General features: G+C 40.5%; 1 protein-coding gene across 9 annotated transcripts in view; it reads right to left on the bottom strand.

Moving 5' to 3' along the window:
- The window catches only part of sema6bb (sema domain, transmembrane domain (TM), and cytoplasmic domain, (semaphorin) 6Bb), a 617,098-nt gene that overhangs the window by 49,022 nt on the left and 552,302 nt on the right, over positions 1 to 15,774 (bottom strand). For all 9 annotated transcript variants that reach the window (XM_059991587.1, XM_059991586.1, XM_059991588.1 and 6 more), the window contains one exon: positions 14,672 to 14,803. In XM_059991587.1, the coding sequence (XP_059847570.1) occupies positions 14,672 to 14,803 (132 nt within the window). The remainder of the gene's footprint in view (positions 1 to 14,671; positions 14,804 to 15,774) is intronic.

The following is a 15,774-nucleotide window of genomic DNA, read 5'->3' as shown; positions in this document are numbered from 1 at the left end:
AGTACTATAGCTAGGTTTTACATATTCGAGACACCTCTGTGGAATTAAAAATGCATTACATGCAGACAAGGCAATCTCACATGATTTTCAGAGGCTCAACCATTCAGAGTTATTTGGATCACTGCAGTTGCTAGAATTGTAGTGAATGCAGGAAGGCAAAGATGAACACCATTCTGACCTCAGATAGTAGGTTCAAGGACGTCTACCTTTGTCTGTCTGTATATGGGCTTGGTGAGTGGTCAGTGGTAGGAAAGGGGTGGAAGAGATGTGGTTGGGTATGTAGCCACCCAGTTCACAGCATCCGTTTGTCCGTGTGAAAAATTCAAAAAACAAATCCATTGTTTAGCAGAGTTTCACTGTGGATTTTTTCTTTATTTTAACTGCCAAGGACTAAATTGCTCCATCTTGTTTCACCGTGTTGACATGTACGTCTATTGATGGAACCTTTAGCACCATGAGCTTGTTCCATAAATGAAGTCAGTGCTGAAATACTCCACTGCAGCACGATTCTCTCCTTTGTATGCTGTGGATGATGGCTTTATATCACCCAATTTTGAATTCTTGTCGACTGGATTGCAGAGCAAAAATGACAGAGCACAATCCAAACTTTCTAAACAGTAATTTAAAAGGACATCCTTGTTAGACTTTAGTAATATTAACTGCTTTCTCTCTGGAATTATCTCCAAAAATAACTTTTCTAGTGAAAATTAACATTGTTTTTCAAACATTGCTAGAAGTCTAATCAAGTCTGCCTTCTGGTGAAGCTGATAATAGAAAACAAATTGCAGTACTTCTTTTAAGTTGAGCTATTATATCCAGCTTCAAGTAATGTTTCAGTGTTGTGTTGGGATCTATCTGCAGTGAAATACTGCCTTGTTTTCATCTTTCCAGTTTAACTTAAGATATATTTGATGACAACCATTTTACTTCACTCGATCTCTGAAGCACACGTTCAACCTCACTTATCAAAACCTGTCAAAGCTCCTGTACCCTGCCTCATTTTCCCTTCTCTGGGTTTTCTCCCTCCCACGGGGATTAGTGTTTGATTTGACTTGTGAGGTGAACAATTGTGGATCATTTAAGATCTTCAACTTGAGTGTTAAATGTTGACAGAAAACATCTTCCCAGTGTCATGGGATCAGTATAGTCAGAAAAGAGTTTGTGCAAATGTGGTACCGGGGAAGCTAAGGGATATTTAAAAATTAAAATCTGGTAAAAAACAATATTGCCCATGAGATTTCAGTAACTGTCATATGATAGGAATGATGTGATTGCACTGCTGGGAGTGCAGTGGAGATTCACCAGGATATTGACTGGACCAAAGAACATAAGTTATGGGGAGAGACTGGACAGGCTAGGCTTGTCATTTGTTCCCAGAACAAAGGAGGCTGATGCCTGACCTGGTAGACGTATACAAGACACAAGAGACATAGTTAAGGTAGTCTGAATCTTTCTCCCATGGCAGGTGTATCAAAACCAAAAGAGCACTAGTTTGAGCTGAGAGGAAAGAGAAAATGGGAGCTTCAGGAAGGGAAAGTCGAGGGAGCACACCAGTCCTCATCTAAGTATCAGCAGTGGAAAGGGTGAGCAGTTACAAGTCAAAATCTCAGAGGATCTACCGTGGGCCCAACATACTGATGTGATTACAAAGAAGTGGATATATTTTATTTGTAGTTTGGGGTGATTTGGTATGTCACCAAAGGCTTGAGCAAGTTTCTAGATGTATCATGGAGAGCATTCTAACTGGTTGCATTGCCATTGGTATGAAGGGGCCACTATAAAGGTTTGGAAAAAGGGACAAAGGGTTGCAAACACAGCCAGTTCCATCATGGGCACTAGCCTATCCAGAAGTGAGGGCATTTTCAAAAGGCATTGCCTCAAAACGACTTCATCCATCATCAGGGATCCCTATCACCCAGGATATGTTCTCTTCTTATTACAACCATCAGAAAGGAGGTACAGGACACATCCCCCATGTTTTAATAACAGTTTCCTGCCCTCCACCGACGGATTTTGGAATGGACAATGAACCAACCTATGGACAGAACCTCACCATTTCTGCTCCCCTTTTTGCACCATTTAATTTAATGTATATATAGTATTGCAATTTACAATATTTTTAACCATTGTACTGCATAGCTGCCATAGAACAACAAATATCATGCCATACTGATACTGATTCTGAAGTTCTTTTTTAACATATAGAGTGATTGACATAAGACCACAAGATATAGGAGCCAATTAGGCCATTTGGCCCATTGCATCTGCTCCACCATTTCAACAAGGCTGATTCCACTTTCCTCTCAGCCCCAATCTCTTGCCTTCTCCCCGTATACCTTCATACCCTGACTAATCAAGAATCTATCAAACTTTGTCTTAAATATACTTAAAGACTCAGCCTCCACAGCCACCTGTGGCAAAGAATTCCACAGATGCATCTCTCTCTGGCTAAAGAACTTCCTCCTCATCTCCATTCTAAAGGACGCCCTTCTACCTTGAGGTTGTGTCCTCTATTCTTAGACTCTCGCAACATAGAAAATATCCTCTCCACATCCACTCTATCAAGGCCTTTCACCATTCGATAGGTTTCAATGAGGTCACCAGTCATTCTTCTGAATTCTAGTGAATACAGACCCAGAGCCATCAAATGCTCTTCATATGACAAGCCTGGAATCATGATCATGAACCTCCTTTGAACACTCTCGAGTTGCAGAACATCCGTTCAAAGACAATGAGCCCAAATCTGCGCACAATACTTTGTGAGGTCTCACAAATGCTTTATAAAGTCTCAACATTACATCCTTGCTTTTATATTCTCGCCCTCTTGAAATGAATACTAATGTTGCATTTGCCTTCCTCACCACGGAGTCAACTTGCAAACGAACCTATTGGGAATCCTGCACAAGTACTCCCAAGTCCGTTTATACCTCAGTTTTTTGTATTTTCTCTCCATTTAGAAAATAGTCAACCCTTACATTTCTTCTACAGAAGTGCATGACCGTACACTTCCAAACACTGTGTTCCATCTGTCACTTCTTTGCCCATTCTCCTAATCTGTCTAAGTCCTTCAGCAGCCTCTCTACTTCCTCAGGTTACCTGCCCCTCCACCTATCTTCATATCATCTGCAAACTTTGCAACAAAGCCATCAATTCCATCATTCAAATCATTGACACATAACATAAAAAGAAGCAGTCCCAAAACAGGGACCTGTGGAACACCACTAGTCACTGGCCAGAAAAAGCTCCCTTTATTCCCACTCTTTGCCTTCTGCCAATCAACCTCTGCTTTATCCATGCTAGAATATTTCCTGTAATACCATGAGCTCATAGCTTGTTAAGCAGCCTCTTCGTGTGGCATCTTGCGAAAGGCCTTCTGAAAATGCAAATACACAACATCAACTGATTCTTCTTTGTCTAACCTGCTTGCTATTTTTTCAAAGAATTCCAACAGATTTCTCAGGCAAGATTTCCCTTGAGGAAATCATGCTGACTATGGCCTATTTTTTCATGTGCCTTCAAGTACCTTGAGACTTCATCCTTAATAATCGACTCCAACATCTTCCCAACCACTGAGGTCAGCCTATAGTTTCCTTTCTTCTTTTTCTCTACTTTCTTGAAGAGTGGAGTGACATTTGCAATTTTTCAGTCTTCTGGAACCATTCCAGAATCTAGTGATTCTTGAAAGATTATTACTAATGGCCCCATGATCTTTTTGGTGACCTCCTTCAGAACTCTGGGATGTACACCATCAGGTCCAGATGACTTACCTACCATGTGACCATTCAGTTTCCTAAGAACCTTCTCTCTAGTTATAATAACTTCACACACTTCATGCCCCTGACACCTGGAACTTCCACCACCGCGCTAGTGTCTTCCACAGTGAAAACCAATGCAAAATACTTATTCAGTTCATCTGCCATTCCGTATTCCCACTACAACTTCTCCAGCATCATTTTCCAGCAGTCCAATATCTTTTTCGCTTTATGTATCTGAAGAAACTTTTGGTATCCTCTTTAATATTATTGGCTTTCTTTCACATACCTTCCTTACCTTCTTAATGATGTTTTAATTGCCTTTTGTTGGTTATGAAAAGCTTTCCAACTCTCTAATTTCCCATTAACTTTTGCTGTATTATGTGCCCTCTCTTTGGCTTTTATGTTGACTTTGACTTGTCTTGTTAGCCATGGTTGTGTCATCTTTCATTTAGTATATGTCTTCCTCTTTGGAAAGTATATATCCTGTGCCTTCCGAATTGTTTCCAGAAATTACAGCCATTGTTGCTCTGCCATCATCTCTGCCAGTGTTCTTTTCCAATCAATTCTGGCCAAACCCTCTCTCTTGGCTCTGTAGTTCCTTTTACTTCACTGTAACATTGTTGTCTCTAATTTTAGCTTCTCCTTCTCAAAGTTTAGGGTGAATTTGAACATATTATTATCACTTGCTCCTAATGGTTCGTCTACCTTAAGGTATCTTATCAATTCTGGTTCATTACACAACACCCAACCCAGAATAGCTGATCCTCTTAGTGGGCTTAACCATGAGCTGCTCTAAACAGCCATCTCGTAGGCACTCGAGAAATTCCCCCTCCTGTAATCCTCACCAATTTGAGTTTCCCAATCTACCTACTTATTGAAGTCTCCCATGACTATTGTAACATTGCTCTGCTGGCATGCAGTTTCTGTCTCCTGTTGTAATTTGTTGGCCACATCCTTACTACTGTTTGGGGGTAAGTATACAACTCCCATTAGGGTCTTTTTACCCTTGCAGTTCCTTAGGTTGATCTACAAATACTCAACACCTTCCAACCCTATGTCACCCCTTTCTAATGATTTTATTTTATTTTTTACCAACAGAGCAATGCTGCCCCCTCTGCCTTCCTGCCTATCCTTTCAATACAATGTGTATCATTGGACTTCAAGCTCCCAGCTATAATCCTTCAGTCATGCTCCCTGTTATAATCTTCCAGCTGTGATTCAGTGATGCTCCCAGCTTTAATCTTTCGGCATGATTCCGTGATGCGTCTGGAACCTGCTGCCAGAGAAAGTGGTGGAGTCAAATAGGATTATTCCATTTAAAAGGCATTTAGATGATCACTTAAATAAGCAAGGTACAGAAGGATACAGTATTAATGTGGGCAAATTGTATGAGTGTGGACAGGCAAAACAGGTAAGCATGGAGATGGTATACTGAAGGGCCCAATTCTGAGTTGTAAAACCTATAACTAATGGTTAGAATTGATAGAGCCCATAAAGATTGATCTAGAGACTAATGTGATCAAGTGATCAGATCTACAGTATGTGCCAGAAGGCCTAAGACTTCAACGCCCACTTGGTGATGACATAACCAAATGGAGCTTCCACATATATGAAAGAAAAGATACACAGAATCAAGTCCAGGTCCAATAGTGACAGCTGATAAACACGAATGTGGCCTTAAACACCAAATACATAAAGATTTCCTCAATGACAAGACACAACATAGTGCCCCATGGTATATTTCCATCACTTCGGAAAGGAGGGTTGTATAATAATTTTTACAATAGGAGAAAAGGTTGGCCATTCATCCTTCCAAACATTACTGGCCATCCAGTAAGAACTTAACTTAATTTCTTCATCTATTCCATTTTCTTTAACTGTCTCCATATCCTTTCTTAACTAGAAAGGTGGCATTTACCACCCATTGTTAAGCCTGTGGAATTTTGGAAGATGACAATCCAATGCACCCACTACCTCCACGGATGCCTCCGTAGGTTTCAGATTATCAGGTGCTGGGAATTTATCAGCCTTCAATCCTGTTAATTTCTCCAAAAACTATTTTCTACTTAACATGTTTTCATTGAACACTTCATTCACAGTCCAGCATTATCTTCAAGACATTTACTGTGTCTTCTTAACTGAAGATGGATATACTACTGTATATACCCACAGCTCAAATGCCATCTATAAATTTACTGACAACACAACAATTGTTGGCAGAATTTCAGATAGTGATGAGGAAGTGTACAGGAGCAAAGTCGATCTGGTGGAGTGTTGCAGCAACAAATTCCCTCTCAATGTCAGTAAGACCAGGCAATTGATTGTGGACGTCAGGAAGGGAGAGTCAAGGGAATACGCACCAGTCTGCATTGAGGGATCAAAGGTGGAAAGAGCGAGCACAGGATTAGCAAAAGCTGCAGGAAGTTGTAATCTCAGCCGGCTCCATCAAGGGCACTAGCCTTCCCAGCAACCAAGACACCTTCAAAGGGCGATGCCTCAGAAAGGCAGCATCCAGCATTATGGACTCCCATCAGCCAGGACTTGCCCTATTCTCATTGCTACTACTAAGGAGGAAGAATAGGAGCCTGAAGACACACACTCAATGCTTCAGGAACAGTTCCCCTCCACCATCAGATTTCTGAATGGACAATGTATAGTCCGTGAACACAACCTCAGTATTTTTCCCTCTCTTTTTGTTCAACTTATTTAATTTTTTTTATATATACTTTCCTCAAAGAAGACAGGTGTGTATTCCCTTGACTCTTCCTTCCTGAAGCCCACAATCAATTGCCTGGTCTTATTGACATTGAGTGAGAGTTTGTTGCTGCAACACCACTCCATAAACTGGTCTACCTTGCTCCTGTACACCTCCTCATCACCATCTGAAATTCTGCCAACAATAGTTGTGTTGTCACCAAATTTATGAGCTGTGGGTATACGGTATATCCATCCTCAGTGAAGAAGATGCATGAAATGTCTTGTAGGTCTAGTCTATAGTATATATTTTGCATGGCTGTATTTTATTAACATTCTATATGGTCCTGTACACTTGAGGACTAGGCCTCAAGCTGCAGTGCCACTTGGCAGGCGTTGGTGGTGGTGCACTCCACCAGGGGGCAGCATGGTGCAGCATCCCAGTTGAAGTCAGTGCTGTATCCCACCACTCAAGTTTTTTGGCTGAAGACAACTTTATTGTGGTCGATTGATGATCTCAATGAACTAGAGAGTCTGGACTATATACAAGTATATTCTGTGTCATTGTTTTTTACTGAAATTCTATCTGTGCCTGTTGTCTTGTATGTGCAAGGACTGGACCTCAAGCTGTGGGGGGGGGGGGGCGGGGGGGCGGTTATCAGGGGCAGTGCACTCCACTGATGTCAGTATGGTGCAGGGTCCAGGCTGGTATGAATGCTAGCCCCCAGTCCTCACTTGCTGGAAGACAGGCTCTATTGTAGTAGACTGCTGATCAATGGCATGAGTTTTGGGACCCTTTTATAGCATGATTGTGATGCTATTTGTGCTTGCTATCTTTCATGTGCTTTGTGCTGTGTGTATCTGTTGGTACTATCTTTTGCATCTTGACTCCGAAGTAACACTTGGCTGTATTCATGAGTATTCGTATGTGGTTGAATGACAATTAAACTTGAATTGAATTGAATTATTGTGTAGTTTTTATTATTAAGTATTGCAATGTACTGTTACTGAACAATAAATTTCATGACATAACACCAATATATTTAACCTGATTCTGATTCTGAAAACATTTGCTTAATATCTCTGTCACTTCTTTTTTTCCCCTAGTGTAACCTATTCTGTCTCAGTCCATTAGATGCATTTTTCTTTCTAACAATATGTAGATGAGTTTAGTCTTTTCTTGTCATTCCTCATTAGATTATACTCATGTTTTATACTCATTGCCTTAGTTCCTTTTTGCTGAATTCAGAAATTTCTCCAATCCTCAGCTACTGATTTGGATGTTTGACTAAATACTTTAGAAGTGGTTAAAAAGGAGAGAGAGAGAGAAAAAAAACTTACCACACCATGAGGGGTTGGAACATATAAAATCCTAACAGACTTGACTGGATAGATGTAAGGATGATTTTTCTCTAGCGCGTGGGTCAATGGCTCATATTAGAGTGAAAGCCATTCAGGATCAAGAGAAGCCAGTTCCAGAGGACAGTCAACCTTTAGATTTCTCTACATGGAAGGGCAGTGAAAGATCAATAGCCCAATACAGAGGTTTAGTTATTAATGGAATCAAAGAATATGGGGTTAGCAAAGGAAGTTGATGCTGGGCTAAATCATCTGCATGATCTTACTGAGTGAGTGGTGGAGCAGGTGTGGAGGACAAAATGCTTCTCCATGATTCTGCTTTTTAAGAAAGAATAAGTTGCATCATAAAAAAAATATAAAATCAAAAGTTAAAAAATAGATAATAATGAGATCTAGTAGAACAAAAAAAAGCACTCAAAGCAAATAAGTCTCATGAGTTAGATTAAAGTTAAATGATGGAACAAGATGAATAATTATTATGGCACTGAGTAGTTGAAACTGGGTCACTGACAGCATTGCTGGAGAAAATCCTTCGGGATAAAATATATGTGCATTTGGAAACACACGGCCTAAAATTAGGGAGAGCCAGCTTGACTTTGTATGTGGTAGGTCATGCCTCACCAACCTGACTGAGCTTTTTAGCAAAGTGATGACAGAGATTGATGAGGGTAGGGCAGAGGATGTTGTCTACATGGATTTCAGTAAGGTGTTTGACAAAGTCCCTCATGGGAGGCGAAATCAGAAGATTTAAATGCATGGCATCTGTGGTGAGCTGGCTGTTTGGATTCAGAACTGGTTTACGCATAGGAGACAGACAGTAGAGATTGAAGGGACTTAATTGAGCTGGAGTTCTGCAGGGTTTTGTGCTGGGTCTCCTGCTGTTTGTAGTGTATATAAATGACCCTGATGAAAATGTAGATGTGCGGATTAGCATGTTTGTGGATGATACCAAGATTGGTGGAGTTGCGAATAGTGTAGAAGACTGGCGAAGAATACTCCATGATATAGGCCAGTTGCAGATATGGGCTGAGAAATGGCAGATGGAGGTTAACACAGATAAATGTGAGGTATTGCACCTCAGTTGGGTAAATGCAGAAAGACAGTACACTGTTAAGGGCAAGGTCCTAAGCAGAGAGATCTTGGGATCCAAGTTCATAGCTCCTTGAAAGTAGCCACACACGTCCATAATGTTGTTAAGAAGGTTTATGGAATGCTTGCTTTTAATAGTAGAGGCACTGAGTTCAAAAGTCTGGAGGTTATGTTGAAACTTTATAAAACTCTGGTTAGGCCAGCCCACTATAGGAAGGATGATGAGGCTTTGGAGAGGGTGCAGAAGGGGTTTACAGGATGCTGTCTGTTTTAGAGGGCAAATGCTATCATGAGAGACTGGATAAACTTAGGTTGTTTTCTCTGGAGTGTTGGAGGCTGAGGGGAGATCGGATAGATGTTTACAAGATTCTGAGAGCATAAATAGATTGGACAGAGAGTACCTATTTCCCAGAGTTAAAATGTCTAATACCATTGAAGGGGAGAGGGCGTAGGTTCAAGGAGAATGTGAGAGGTAAGTTCTTTACTCAGAGAGCTGTGGATGCCTGAAATTCACTGCCTGGCATGGTGTAGAGGCAAATGCATTAGAGGCTTTTAAGAGACGTTTTGATATGCACATAAATTTAAGGAAGATGGAGGGATATGGACATGGTGTAGGTAGGAGGATTAGGGTTTGGGTGTTTGTGATTTGTTTTTGAGCTGTTTTGGCCCAACGTTATGGGTTGAATGGCCTGTCCCTGGACTGCACTCTATTGTTCTACATTCTATTTGAGAAGTATCTAGACGAGCACTTGAATTGGCTTGGCATTGAAGGCTCAGAACCAGGTGGTGCAACATGGGATTAATACAAAAGGGTGCCCCCTGGCTGGCAAGGATAAGTTGGGCTAAATGGCCTCGCTCCATGCTCCACTATACTATGATTCTATAAGAAAGGATTCAGAAACAACAGTAATTTGAAGATTGTAAACATAATATATGTTTTTAGAATAGTGACAAAAACAGATGGGACTATTGCCAGATACGTTTTGAATTGTCATTGTGCATTTTATAGTTCCACATTTGCTTTCTCTTTTTCATTTTTTTGTCTTTCTCCTCCTCTGTTTTATTTTAGTCTTCTCTAACTACTTTTCCTCAAAGGAGATCATTTATGATTAGCAAGCCTTCACTGCCTCTTCCAGTCTTCACCACTGCAACTAGCATCATTACATTTCAGTTACTGCTATGATTTCCGTCCCTCCCACAAAGTTGAAAACATCTGAGTTCCAGGTACATTCAGCTCTGATTAAAGATCATAGATCTGAAAGTTTAACTCTGTTTCTTTCCCTATAGATGCTGCCTAAGCTGCCGAGTGCTTTCTCCATTTTCTGTTTTCATTACAAACTAATTAGTCCTAATTCTATTCCAAGAGAAATAATGAAATTGATCATTTAAGGATTCAAATTGGAGATTATCCGGACAATGGTCTAATAGATAGCTGTCAGTATTGCTTTAGACTGAAAAGTTTCAATGAGCTTCAAGCAAAGCTCCCTGATTTTTTTTTTAGGAAGTGTCAGACCATATATTCACTGATACATGCAAAAATGTTTTGTATATAGACCTCCAAATAGTTTCACTAGAGAGATTACTCAAGAAGTTTAAATCTCTCAGGAGTCAAGGTCTAACATAGCATTTGAATCCAGCTGTGAGACTGATGGAATAGTAAACAACAGGTGATCATGAAACAATCTAGAAACAAAAAAGTGAACAAAATAGACTATGAGTGGACCAAACAGTCATAGATAGAGTTTAATATCATGGGCATAAAGCAATGAATGCAAAAAGATTAACTAGGCAATGTGTGCATTTGAGGGATGATACTGATATTGCTTGAAGCTGAAAAGCACTTTGGGTTCTTAGCAGAATCAATACTGAACATCCAAAGATCACAGAGTAGCAATTAACAAAGCTAATAAAACGTTGAGTGATATATCTCAAACGATTGAATAGATGTCAAACTGCATGTTGAGTGTTGTATCTAAATCTGGTCACTGTGGAACAGGGCCATGCAGGGAAAGAGGCATAAAGCTGAACCTGGGTCTTTGACAACTGATTCATGACAAGAAATAGCTGAATTTGGTCTCTTCTTGCTATTTTAAAAGATATATGCATATGCAAAAAGTGAACCTAGAAAATTAATTTAAAATACACTGAAAAAATAGAGTAAGAGGACTTGGGTTGTTTAGGATAACTTCAGCATATTAAGAAATCCCCCTTCAGACAAAGAATAGCTGGTCTAACGCAGGGCATCCATGCATGGATCAGCCCAGGGGATCATTCAATGAACAGTGAATGGTGTTATACAATCTTGTGGTTGGATATACTTTATGGGCCATCTAGGTCAGCTGGACTACATCCCAGGGTTCAAAAGGAGGTAGCTGAAGAGATTGTGGAGTGATTCCAGAGGACTGGAAAATCTCAAATATCACTCCACTCTTTAAAAAGGAGGGAGGCAAAAGGCAGGGAATCATAGGCCACCTAGCCCGACTTCCGTGGATGGCAAGATGAAATCCATTATTAAGGATGAGGTTTAGTGGTACTTGGCACATTAAGTTCAAGGTCAATGTACAAAGTAAAATTTATTATCCGAGTACATACAGGTCACCCTACATCCTTGACATTCTTTTTCTGTGGGTAAACTTAGCAAATCTATAGTACAGAAACTGTAACCAAACTGTGCAAATGCAGGTAAAAATAAATAGCAATAAGTTAATGAGCAAGAAATAAGATATAACCTTAAATGAGTGTAGCTATCCCCTTTTGTTTGAGAGCCTGATGGTTAAGGGGTAGCAACAGTTCTTGAACCTGGTGGTTGGAGTCCTGAGGCATTTATACCTTCCACCTGAGAGCAGCAGTGAGAAAAGAGCATGGCCTGGGTGATGAGGATTTTGCTAATGGATGTTGCTTTCCTAAGGCAATGTTTCATGTAGATATACTCAATGATTGGAGGGTTTTACCTGTGATGTACTGGACCAAATTCACTATCTTTGGAGGACTTTCCACTCAGATGCATTTGGTGTTCCCATACCAGGCCGTAATGCAGCCAGTCAGCACACTTTCCACCATGACAGAATCAGCATGGATTCCTTAAGGAGAAATCCTGCCTGACAAATCTGTTGGAGTTCTTTGAGGAAATAATGGGTAGGACTGACAAAGGTGGCCAAACAAGATAGCAGCCCATGTTATTACAGGGAAAATACCAGAGTTTAGAAGAATGAGGTGGGATTTCATTGAAGCATATCAAATATTGAAAGGCCTGGATAGAGTGGAAGTGGAGAGGATTTTTCCAACAATGGGAGAATCTAGAGCCAGAGAACACAGGCTCAGAATAGAAAGAAATCCCTTCAGAACAGAAGAGAGGAGGAATTTCTTTAGCCAAGAGGTGGTTGAATCTATGGAATTCATTGCCACAAACATCCACTGAGGACTAGTCATTGGGTATACTTAAAGCTGAGGTTGATAGGTATTTGATATATAAGGGCATCAAAGTTTGCAGGATGAGAATGAGATGGAAAATAAATCAGCAACGATTGAATGGTGGAGCAGACTCAATGGCTTAATTCTTCTCCTATGTCTCATGGTCTTTAGTGGTTTCCCTTATCCAAAAATATTATTTGATAATATCTTTTTTTTCTAGCTTCGGGCTCAAGCGTAAACCTTGTTAAACATGCTGAAACATTTACAGTGTGACTTCTATCCCCTTTCTTTCCAGTTCTGATGAAGGATCTCAGCCCACAATTATTTCCTTCCATAGATGCTGCCTGACTTGCTGAGTTCCTCCAGTATTGTCTGTGTGTGTGTGTGTGTGTGTGTGTGTGTGTGTGTGTGTGTGTGTGTGTGTGTGTGTGTGTGTGCGCGTGCGTGCATGCGTGTGTGTGTTGCTCAAGTAAACAAGTTACCTTGTTTTATTTTCTTGAACACCACATGAAGTTGATTTACTGCATGTAATTGGATTCTACAGATGAGTAAATCTTTTCTGCATAACATTAGACAAAATTTAGTTCTGAGTGCTTATCATGCCAGTTTTTTTAGTCTAATATACCAATCTCCAAACAAAACTAATAAGGCTCCATTTGTAAGCCAATCTGTAGGCATTTCAATCTATTGAAGTATTGCACAATTTTGTTTGATATTTTGAAATTAATTCCCAAGAATTTCTGTTTGAAAAATTCGATAAGTGATATTATTTTGGTAAAGCACAGGTTTCTCGTATCTTTATCTGTAGCAGAATATTCCTTCCATATCTACAGAACAAGATGAGCAACATTAACGAGAATTACATACATAAAATGCCTTATTTATTTATTCAGAGACACAGTGCAGAATAGGCCATTCCAGCCCATTGAACTGCGCTGCCCAGCAACCCCTGACACCCTGGCAACCCCGATTTAACCCTAACCTAATCACAGGGCAATTTACAATGACCAATTAGTCCTTTAACTGGTACATCTTTGGACTGTGGGAGGAAACTGCAGCACCTGGAGAAAATCCACGCATTCCATGGGGTGAATGTACCAACTCCCTAAAGAGGATGCGGGGATTGAACTCCAAATTCCGACACTCTGAGCTGTAAGAGTGTTGCGTTAACCACTACTCTGTTCGCCAGTCTCTGCACAAAGCTGGCAAATGTGATCTCGACTTTCACACAGCAGAGTCCCACAAATGTCATTGAAAAAACTTTTTGTCCAATTATTCAGATCGTGCTGTCTCATATTGAGGGAAGAGCTAGAGGGAGGCTCACACTATACTTTAGTCAGTGCATAGACTCTTAGACATGCATTTGAATGTTTCCTAGTTAATGCGATTCGTTGGATCAACCCATCAACAACTGACACTTCATCGATATTCCACTGACGTGTCGGCACAGATTACATCATTATTTCCTGAAACTGACTTATTCTTACAAGTTTCTGACTTTAGAAGTGGGGAGCAAGCTGACAGTGATTATTTCTATTGTGTGAATTTTGCTTTCTACACATTTTTCTATCCAGTTGCTAAGCTTTAAATCATTTGGTTAGTCAGGAATTTGGATACCAGCCTTTTGGCTCCTAAATCTAGCCTTAAGAACAGTCTTCACTGAAAATTGCACATGAAGTTTTCTCTGCTTTCTGGAGTCCTTGTGATAAAATGGTGATTGCTTTAACAGGATGAAAGCCCATAGCTTAAAACATGCTGAAATCAGTTTAGGTCATCCTTACTTTTATGAAGCATACATATAGAACATATAGAAACAGAAGCACGAGTTGGTTATTTGTCCCATTGAGCATGCTCCATGATTCCATCTGATTATTACTAACCCCCCAACTCAATACCACATTCCCAGTCTTTCATTGCACCCCACGTATACCTTCGAGAAGTCTACCTATCTCCTTAAATATATTCGGTGTCTTTGCCTCCTGTGGTAGATAATTCCAAGGGCTCACCTTCTGAGTGATGAAATATTTCCCTGTCTGCATCCTAAATGTCATGGACACCAACTCTCTGATCATTCAAGGCTTCTTTGATACTGTTAGCCCACTAATTGGGACCAGAATCTTCAATATCTCCAGCCCCAGGAGCCTACCTTCTCTGGTGACCCATTCTTGGACCCTCCTTGATCCTGAGTAGAAATTTACAGTAGGGTACCAACTATAATTCCCATTTTTAGCACATCCATTTGGGAGATTCAGAATTTCCAAGTTAGGGCATTAAATTTACAGTTTTAACATCCTGTCTTCAAAAGATTTAAGAGATTTCATTTTTAAATTATTGTGTGACATGGTATCAAATGGTTTTCCTACCTTGGCTTTGGAACTAGTTCTTCAGGAACTGGTGTCCAGATAGATTCTGGGGACTTTTGCTCCTTGAAACGTCCATCAAAAATGCTGGAAATCTGTTCCATGTCAAAGGCACAGATAGCAGATCCAGGAATGCTTCAACAAACCAAAAAAATAACACACGGTCAGTATTCCCAACAACATCCTCTTACTTAAAGTCTCACGCATGACACAGGTCAAACCAGGAAACAATGGCAGAATTGGAAGTCGCCTCATTGACTCACTTGTTCTTGACAGCAAGCAGCACTTCACCGTAATGAACAGGAAGAAAGCCAGGGTTGCCTGTACATGCAAACATGAGGAAATCTGCAGAGGCTGGAAATTCAAGCAACGCACACAAAATGCTGGTGGAACGCAGCAGGCCAGGCAGCATCTATAGGAAGAAGTACGACATTTCGGGCAGAGACCCTTCCACCATAGGAAGAAGTACAGTCGAAGTTTCAGGTCTCGGACCGAAATGTAGACTGTACTTCCTCCTATAGATGCTGCCTGGCCTGCTGCGTTCCAGCAGCATTTTGCGTGTGTTGCCTGTAGATGCTTGTCTTAAGATCTTATAAGGTAGGAGAATGGGGTTGAGAGGGATGATAAATACGTCAGTTTTGTAATGGTGGAGCAGACTCAATAGGCTGAATAGCTTAATTTTGCTCTCATGTCTAATGGTCTAAAACTCACAACGTTATTCCCCTAATAATCGCCTTTCACAAGAATAAAATTCACCCAATAGGCTTGAAAAAATATTTTGGCCAGTTACCTGGGAATATGTTAACAACATGAATGTAATAGAGACAGGAATCGATGGTAATGGTATTGGGTGATAAGGAGTTGGAGGAAGTGTGTCTGGTACATAAATAGAAGCTGAGTTAGTTGACTGGATAACTTTGATGTCTACTAGGTGAGTGATAGGCTATTTAACTCATCAATTAATGATAATCTCTGTGTGCAAATAAACAGACTCTTTATCTTATTAAGATAAAGAGGGTGGCACAGTGGCATAGCTACAAGAGCTGCTGCTTCACAGCCGCAGGAACTTAGTTCCGTCCTGACCTCTGGTGCTGTTTCCAGGTCCT

The sequence above is a fragment of the Hypanus sabinus genome, chromosome 16 (genome assembly GCF_030144855.1).
Source record: "Hypanus sabinus isolate sHypSab1 chromosome 16, sHypSab1.hap1, whole genome shotgun sequence".
Taxonomy (NCBI): domain Eukaryota; kingdom Metazoa; phylum Chordata; class Chondrichthyes; order Myliobatiformes; family Dasyatidae; genus Hypanus; species Hypanus sabinus.
Note: the sequence above shows the minus strand (reverse complement) of the source record. Positions and strands in the feature narration are given on the sequence as shown.